We start from the raw sequence: 8,835 nt of genomic DNA on the forward strand, positions 1-8,835 counted from the left end.
TTATTTATTTTTACTAGTATTAAGTTTTTTTTTTTCCTTATTGTATGGGATTTAACATTTTCCTGTGGGAAATAAATGCCACTTTTGAGGATTTTTAAAGCTAGCTCAAGTCAGATTTCCAGCAAAAACCAGTAACCCTTTGAGAGCTCGGAGGGTTGGCAGTTGTGAGCTTTCGTGTCAGGGTAAAGTTGCTGCTGCATGCTACCATGCATTTTATGAAAACTTCTTAGCAGATATTTCAGTCAGTAAATGAGGTATATATTGAGGCTGAGTACCACGGAGTCACAAACCATTAATACAAGCCCTGACATTGCTTCAGGGATGGGAAAGGAATTAAGATTAAATTTATCATGAATGATGATAAAACACTAATCTCTGAGGGGAAAGCTGTGTGTGAGTGAGAATGCTATTGGAAAGATTTCTTCAAGGAAACAAGTATATCACTAAAAATAGCACTGATAAATACTGTCACCTCTGAAAGGTGGGAAATTTAAGTAAGCAAGCAGTAATAAGTTGGACATCCAAACATGGAGAATATTTTATAAACAAGGAAATTTTTATTGATATTATGGAATAAAATTGCAAATTGAAGTGCATCTTTACCTATAGCCATGGATGATGGGATAGATCTTTGAGTTGCTATCGAAACATGAATGACTGGGAATATAATCCTGTATTCCGTAAATTGAATCCTTATAAGTACTTCATTTTTCATATTTGTCTCTATGCATAGGTCAGTGCCTATTATCTGTTAGCTGGTACTCAGTGAGCGAGAGTGAAGGACAGATGCAGTCTCCCTCATCCTTGCACCTAAACAAAAAGAGAACAGCTTATTTCCATCGTATGTGCTGTTACCTCTTTTGCGAAACACAGTATGTGCTCAGCTTCTTGGATACACAAACACAAATTCTGCCTTTGTTCAAGCCAGGTGCATGATCACATTCTTGCTTAAGCTGTGATTCTCTGCTATTGGCTGTCGTGCTGGATTTTGACACAGCAAGCTTGGACATTTCACAGAATCACAGAATGGTTTGGCTTGGAAGGGGCCTTTGAGATCATCTCATTCTTACCCCCTGCTATAGGCAGGGACACCTCCTTCTAGACCAGGTTTCTCACAGCCCCATCCAACCTGGCCTTGGATGCTTTCAGGGAAGGGGCATTCACAACTTCGCTGGGTAGCCTGTTCCAGTGTCTCACCACCCTCACAGTAAAGAATTTCTTCTTAGTATCTAGTCTAAATATACTCTCTTCCTGTTTTAAGCCACTTCCCTTCATCCTGTCACTGCATGCCTTATAAAAAATCCCTCTCCAACTTTTCTTTAAGCCTCCTTCAGGTACTGGAAGCCCTCTATAAAGTCTCGTAGCCTTCTCTTCTCTTCTCCAAGCTGAAAAGCTCCAACTCACTCAGCCTGTTGTCACAGGGGAGGTGCTCCAGCCCTCTGATCATCTTCATGGCCCTTCTCTGGACCCATTCCAACAGCTCCATGTCCTTTTTGTGCTGGGGACCTCAGAACTGGGTACAGTACACTGGGTGGTGTCTCACAAGAGCAGAGTAGAGGTGCAGAATCTCCTCCCTTGACCTGCTGGTCACACTTCTCTTGATGCAGTACAGGATACTGTTGGCATTCTGGTCTGCAAGCGCCCATTGCCAGCTCATGTTGAATCTTTTGTCAACTAGCACCCCCAGATTCTTCTCCTCAGAGCTGCTTTCAAGCTCCTCAGAGCTGTTCTCTGCCCAACCTGCATATGTGCATATGGCAGGTGGAACCTCATGAGGGCAGAGCAAAAGGGGAACAGTCACCTCCTTCTCCTTGCTGGCCACCCATCAGTTGATACAGTTGGCCTTCTGCATTTCTGGTTTTCTTTTAAGGGAAAATTAGTGAAGTGTTTAGTATATTGCCTTGATCGACTTCTGGATCCATAAGTAATAATCAAACTAATAGCATACTGCCATGAAACCTTCTGCATACCTTTAAGGGATTAAAGTCTGACTGTTTCTGTTTTTTAAATGATACAGAGACATTGTTGAAATTATTCTTTGAAGTAATTTTAAAAGTTGTGGATTTTTGCTTGTTAGTTTTTTTGGCTGTTGTGGTAAAGAATTATCTTTGTAAGAAGAAGTTTCTGTATTGAAGACTATGTAGTTAAAAAGTAGAAAAAGCTAAGGAATTTTTTTTCATGTTCTATCAATAAAGGAGGAAGATGAAAATGATGAAGATGTTGACAGTGTAGAAGGTGACACTGCTAGCAATGAGAGATTTCAAATGAAAGAACGCATTGCAAAAAAGTTGAAAATGGATACAAATGAAACTGCAAAAACTGCAACTTCAAGAGGAAGAAACTAAGATGGAAAAGAAAACCACCAGTCGCAGGTAAGTATCATATATTATTTTTCTCCTTCAACTTATTTTCAGTTATTTGCTGTTCAATTTCAGTTTTGTATTTACTGCATTTTTGTTTTAGTACTGCATTAAATTTGTCAGCCTCCCTCGACTATGAAAGATGAAGCTGCCTGTTGGTTTCTCAGTTCTTAGTTTCATTTGATAGTTTAAACTTGAATCTAGTTTTTGAGAAACATGGGAGAGAATACCTCTGGACTGGACAAAAAAAGATCAGTGTTAAATGGCCTTATCGTAGAATGGAAGGGAGGGGTCAGAAATAAAAGAGATGTCCAAGGAAAGCTTTTTCTGAAAAAGGGTCTTTAAGTACATGGAAGCCAAACGTCTCTAGAATAGCAAAAGACATTGTGCTCTTTACATGCTCTGTACAGCACTGGTGATGCCATACATCATGAGTACAGTGTTCAGTTTCTCTACAAGAAAGACATTAAGGCCTGGGAGCATGTCCAGAGAAGGGCAGTAAAGCTAGTGAGAGGTTTAGAGCATTAGAGGAGCAGCTGAGAAAACTGGGATTGTTTAGTTTGGAGAAGAGGAGGCTGAGGGAGGACCTTATTGCTCTCTACAACTACCTAAAGTTGTGGCGAAGTGGCATTTAGCCACTTTTCCTGGGGAACTTGTGATAGAACGAGAAATAATGGCTTTAAGTTATATCAAGTGAGGTTCGGAGTGGGTATTAGGTAAAATTTCTTTTCTGAAAAAGTAGTGATGTAACAGGCTGCTCAGGAAGGTGGTTGAGTCACCATCACAGGATGTTTTCAGAAAAGAGTAGATGTTGCACTGAAGGACATGGTGTAGAGTGGTCAGTGGCATGGACTGATGGTTGGACTAGAGGATCATTCCAACCTTAATGATTCTAAAGATTCACAATACCTATGTGTTCAATGGTTTGCCAACCAATCTGCTTAACTACTTGTTGGGTTTTGCAGCAATGGCTAATAGATCCAAACTTGTCTAACATGTAGTTGCAGTTTCTCAGCATGAGATTGACATAAAGATTGAGCATACCCTTAGGAGTGCTTGCATTATACTTTTTCAGATTTCATAGATATTTGTACAGTCTGTAAGCTGCTGGCTCTTCCTATGCAAGTATGGTGTGTTGTGTCTGTGATTATTCCGCTCTTTCAGGGAAGGTGTATTAGTATTATAGCCAAGTGGACTATCTTGTTTTTGAAGTGAGTTTTATTGGATGCTTTCTTAGCGATTGAGAGCAATAGCTCTTGGAGTCACTGTTTAGTACTACAGGTAACATCAGTTTCTAGAATCTGTTATTTTCCAAACAGTGAGGCATCCTGTATGAAAATTAAAAGCATGGGTTGTTTGATATAAATAAGGTGCCAGTAACATTGGCTTTGATGAGATAATAATCTGGTTATCAAGTTTCCTTGTCTAGAGTAGTGGCCTTTTTGTAAGTATAGTGGGGACAATTGATAATATTCTCGTGGGACTTCACCAGCCACTTGTCCAAGTGTCTGCTGTCAGGGGAAATGGATGAGGTGTGACTATCAAACAAAAGGTTCGATCCACTCTACTTACCTTGAAGAGGCATGTCTAGTGAAATATCAAGGGGACAAGAAAATTGTCATATCTATCAGGTATTGTTCATCTTGTCAGATAGTTAAATGTGCTAACAGAATAAGAGAATTTCTAAAAATATTTTTATTCTGAGTAATGAATTTTAACATACACGACTTGTTTTACAAATCTTTAATCATTTTTATTAGTCATCCTGTTTTTCACACAAATGCTTTTGTGAAATGAAAAATTTGCACGTCTGTTTTAGAGAAACAGTATGGAGATAATAGACACCTTCTCAAATTCATGGTATTGAGATCCACAACTCTTTCTTCAACTGCAGTTGTTCATGGGGTGCTCAGATGGTGATGTTAGTTTTAGTAATTTCAACATCCTTTTGAGACTTTTGTTTACATAGAAAAATAATTTGAATAGACTTTCCAATTTTATACCAGATAAAAAACTTACAGGAAAAAAAATACTTGTTCATTATGGCAGCTCGTTAGAGAAATTCCAAGTATCTGTTGTTTTTATAGAAAGATTGAACTTAAAGTTGAAAATACAGAACAGCTGTGTACATGAAAATACACACATAACATTGCATGAAGTTTTAAAAATGGTAGTGTCTTGAGCAGATCAGCTGAAAGCTTCATAGTATGTAGTGCTCTTTTACTTTGGCAAATTAAAACTGGTTTTATGTTTGCTCTTATCCTGTAGGTGGAGCTCAGATGCTACACATTTCTAGTTACTGGCTTTTAAAAGTTCTCATTGCTTCTTGTTTGCAAAACACAGCATGCAAATAGAGTACAGTTTCAATTGCATGCCTAACACAGATGTGCTATTAAACAGCAATATGAATAATTAATAATATATAATAATAATAACTAGAATAACTGAACTGAGGAAGAAATGGAGTTTAATCACTTGAATTTAACTGTTTCTCTCATGTATTTTACTCATAATAGACCTATGAAGTGCGGCTAAACTAAGTAATGTCCTTTTCTTTTGGTTTATAAGTCACAAACATAAGGAGATGAGTATCTACATATATATAATAAAGAAGTACAAATATAGTTACTACTACATTCCTTATATTTTCTTTTATACAGATTGCACATTCCTAGATAAAGTTAATGTCACCATAGGTATAATAAAAATAATCTCATGAAGCTTAAGATATATACTGTGTAAATGTAAGAAATTACTTACTTTATCACAGAATCACAGAATGGCCAGGGCTGGAGTAGACCTCAAGGATCATGAATTTCCAACCCCCCTTGCCACATGCAGGGCCACCAACCTCCACATTCAATACCAGACCAGACTGCCCAGGGCCCCATCCAGTCTGGCCTTGACACTCCAGGGCGGGGCGACCCACAACCTCTCTGGGCAGCCTGTTCCAGCACCTCACCACTCTCTGTAAAGAACTTCCCCCTGACATCCAACCTCAATCTTCCCCCATCAACTTAAAACCATTTCCCCTCATAGTGCTGTTATCCACCCTTTCAAAGAGTTGATTCCCCTCCTGTCTGCAGGCTCCCTTTAGGTACTGAAAGGCTGCAATCAGGTGACCCTGCAGCCTTCTTTTCTCCAGGCTGAACAAGCCCAGCTCCCTCAGCCTGTCTTCGTAGGGAAGGTACTTCAGCCCCCTGATCATCTTTGTGGCTCTCCTCTGGACCCTCTCCAACAGCTCCCTTCTTTCTTGTACTAGGGTCTCCAGACCTGGACACAGTACTCCAGATGGGGCCTCACTGGCAGAGTAGGGGGGGACAATCACCTCCCTGTCCCTGCTGGCTACCCCTCTTCTGGTAGAGTCCAGGATACCGTTTACTTTCTGAGCTGCAAGGGCACATTGTTGGCTCATGTTAAGCTTTTCATTCATCAGGACCCTAAGGTACTTCTCTGCAGGGCTGCCTTCAAGAACCGCTCCTTCTAGTCTATCTAAATGCCTGGGATTCCTCCCAAAACCTTGTACTTTGTTGTGTTGAACCTCATCAGATTCACCCAGGCCCACCTTTCTAGCCTTTTGAGGTCCCTCTCAATGGCATCCCTTCCTTACACCATGCCAATCACACCACTCAGCTTGGTGTCATCAGCAAACTTGCTGAGGGTGGACTCGATTCCATCATTGATGTCATTGATAAAGATGTTCAAGAGCACCGGTCCCAAGACAGACTTCTGGGGGATGCCACTCGTTACCGGCCTTTGCCTGGACATAGAGCCATTGACGACCACCCTCTGTCTGCGGCCTTTCAAGCAATTTCTTATCCATCGAGTGGTCCACCCATCAAATCCACATCCCTCCAATTTGGAGATAAGGATGTGGTGGGGACCATGTCAAAGGTCTTGCTCAAGTCCAGGTGAATGACATCAGTCACGTTTCCCTTGTCCACCAGTGCCGTTGTTCATCATAGCATAAACGCACAGAACACTTCTTGAGGTATAATTATCTGAGTTGTTTAGTGTTTTTTTTTTCCCCATTTGTTATAACAGAATGGAATAGTTTTTTTTTTTTACAAGTGTCTGCACTTGCTTAAATGACTGCATACTGACTGTAATCTTGACATCTAGGCACAACATGCTCAATAGACAAGCTCAAGTTCATACTAAGATAATTTTGGACCATGGAGTACAAGTTCTTTGAAAGTAACCTAGACTAAATGTATAAAAGTACATACGGTTAAGGCATCATTTTTTTAGCATCTGAATAAATACTGATATACTGAGTATGCGAGATTGATTTCCTGAAGTTCTTCCATAATTCTGTGGTGCAGAATATCCAAAGTTAACTTTATATGTGATCCCATGAAAAGCTTTTAAAAAACCTTTAAATAGAGGCTTTTCTATCTGCATCAATAGTTGCTCTAAAATAATTATTTGATATTTTTTCCGTACATTAATAATATATGGTAGAATATTTTGATCTAATACATTTGCTGTGCTCTTTTTACTTTGTGTTTATGATGCAGACATACATATGAAAGGAAGTAAAATAATTAAGGACATTGCCTAATTTTGGATTGAAAGAAATCTTTTAATTTTTGTAATTGTTGAGAATCCCTCCTTTCCCAGGGAGGGTATCCAATAGGTTATGTATCACCATGTTCTTGATTGACAGGTACAAACATAAGGGTTGCTGTGTTTTATGTATCAGTCATCAACACTCTTAATTTCTCTGTCCTACAGTGTGTGAGTTTCCAGCTCCAATGTTTTACTGTAAAAGCAAATGTCTTTAGAATACAGACTTTAAAATAGTTTTGTATGGGATTTTTTATCAAATGTGTGAGTTGAAGCCCAGAACACAGTTGGCCTTCTGGGCTGCATGCATACACTGCTAGCTCATGTCCAGGACCCCCAAGTCCTCCTCCACAGGGCTGCTCTCAAGGAGATCTTCCTCCAGTTTGTATAAATACCTGGGATTGCCCCAGCCAAGTGCAACACCTTGCTGAACCTCATTATGTTCACATGGGCCCATTTCTCCAGGCTGTCCAAGTCCCTCTGTATGGCTTCCCTTCCCTCCAGTGTATTGACTGCATCGCTCAGCTTGGTGTCATCTGTAAACTTGCTGAGGATGCACTCAATTCCTTCATCTGTGTCACTGATAAAGATGTTGAAGAGTGATGAATTAAGTCAGCAAGGCATCTCTCAGTCTCCATTACATCAGTGGTTCCTGGATGAAATGAGGATTCAGACCTTGAGAATTCAGACCTCGGACATCTAGATTTGATTTATTTGTAGAACTGGTAGATGGAATTCTGTGAAGTCAGAGCAGACAGGTCTTCAGATACAGCTGTGGCACATTCTAGTACTCAGAGATCTTGAAAAAAAAAATATAGGGTGGATACGTCAAGAAACTGACTGAACAGGGAATTAATGTGTGATGTCTGATAAAAAAATCGTATATACTGGAGGTGAAAGTGAGAATTGTCTGCAATTCTCAAGAATTGCTGTCAGGGCATGCAGTGATTCTGCTAGGAAAGCCAAAGCTTCACTGAAGTTGCAGTGGGCAAGGAGAGTAAAGGCCAACTGAAAGAACTTCTTTGACTCCATAAACAATAAAAGATTGTGTATGGGTAACATATGTGTTTATAGCCTCCTGTGATATGGTAACAGTGCATGCAGGAATGACAGAGATACTTGATTATCAAGTATCATCACCAACAAAATTTTCCAGGGTTTTGTGTCTGCAGATATGTTTCAAAGAAAGAGGAGCCACTGACAGTGGTAAACAGTTGTATCAGAAATTGCTGAGAAGTCTGAGAGACCCAAAAAAGTGTATTCGACCAGATGGGATGTATTTGAGGATACTGAGAGTGCCGGTTGATGTCACTGTGAGGCTGATGTTTATAGTTGAAACACTGAAGAAATCTGCTGACTGGAGGTTGTTGCAAATACTGCACCCATTTAGTGAACTTGCTGCACCCATTTTCAAAAAAAAAAGCAATAGCTGTGCAGTCAACATCATCTTGGCTCTTGGAAAAATCACGAGACAAATTTTCCTGGGAACTATTCCCAGGCATATGAAGGAGAAAAAAATCACTTTGAAATATGAAGCTTATCTGTTTCCATGTATATATAACTGTGATATTCTTTCTTTAACAGTAATTAGAATTTTGAATTTATTAATTACTGAATAATATTTAATGTTTAATAGTAGTGCTTCTTTAAACCAGATGTAACTGCTTCTGTTAGGATCTGTCCAGGAATATTGTCTGTCTCCCTGCTTTTCAGTTTGGTACCAGGAAATAGAAATAGTATGTTGATATGAATGGCTTTTGAGTTCTGGAGTACAAACCTTCTTTGCAACTGACTTCAGACCTCACTATACTTAATGAAGTACTTATTTTTGTTTTTATTTTTTAAATGTACATAGTATATCAGGGGACTGGAGCACCTCCCCTACAAAGACAGGCTGAGGGAGCTG

At 39.6% G+C, this 8,835-nt stretch overlaps 2 protein-coding genes across 2 annotated transcripts in view; one reads left to right on the forward strand and one right to left on the reverse strand.

Annotated features, from left to right (window-relative positions):
- SREK1IP1 (SREK1 interacting protein 1) overlaps positions 1-613 on the reverse strand; it is a 13,640-nt gene extending 13,027 nt beyond the window's left edge. Inside the window, exon 1 of the mRNA XM_010725471.2 lies at positions 604-613. Coding sequence (XP_010723773.2) covers positions 604-613 — 10 coding nt within the window. The remainder of the gene's footprint in view (positions 1-603) is intronic.
- A 36-nt stretch (positions 614-649) lies between these two features.
- The window catches only part of CWC27 (CWC27 spliceosome associated cyclophilin), a 108,005-nt gene continuing 99,819 nt past the window's right edge, over positions 650-8,835 (forward strand). Inside the window, 3 exon segments of the mRNA XM_019610189.1 lie at positions 650-680; positions 2,167-2,315; positions 2,317-2,372. Of these exon segments, the coding sequence (XP_019465734.1) occupies positions 650-680; positions 2,167-2,315; positions 2,317-2,372 (236 nt within the window).

The sequence above is a fragment of the Meleagris gallopavo genome, chromosome Z (assembly GCF_000146605.3).
Source record: "Meleagris gallopavo isolate NT-WF06-2002-E0010 breed Aviagen turkey brand Nicholas breeding stock chromosome Z, Turkey_5.1, whole genome shotgun sequence".
Taxonomy (NCBI): domain Eukaryota; kingdom Metazoa; phylum Chordata; class Aves; order Galliformes; family Phasianidae; genus Meleagris; species Meleagris gallopavo.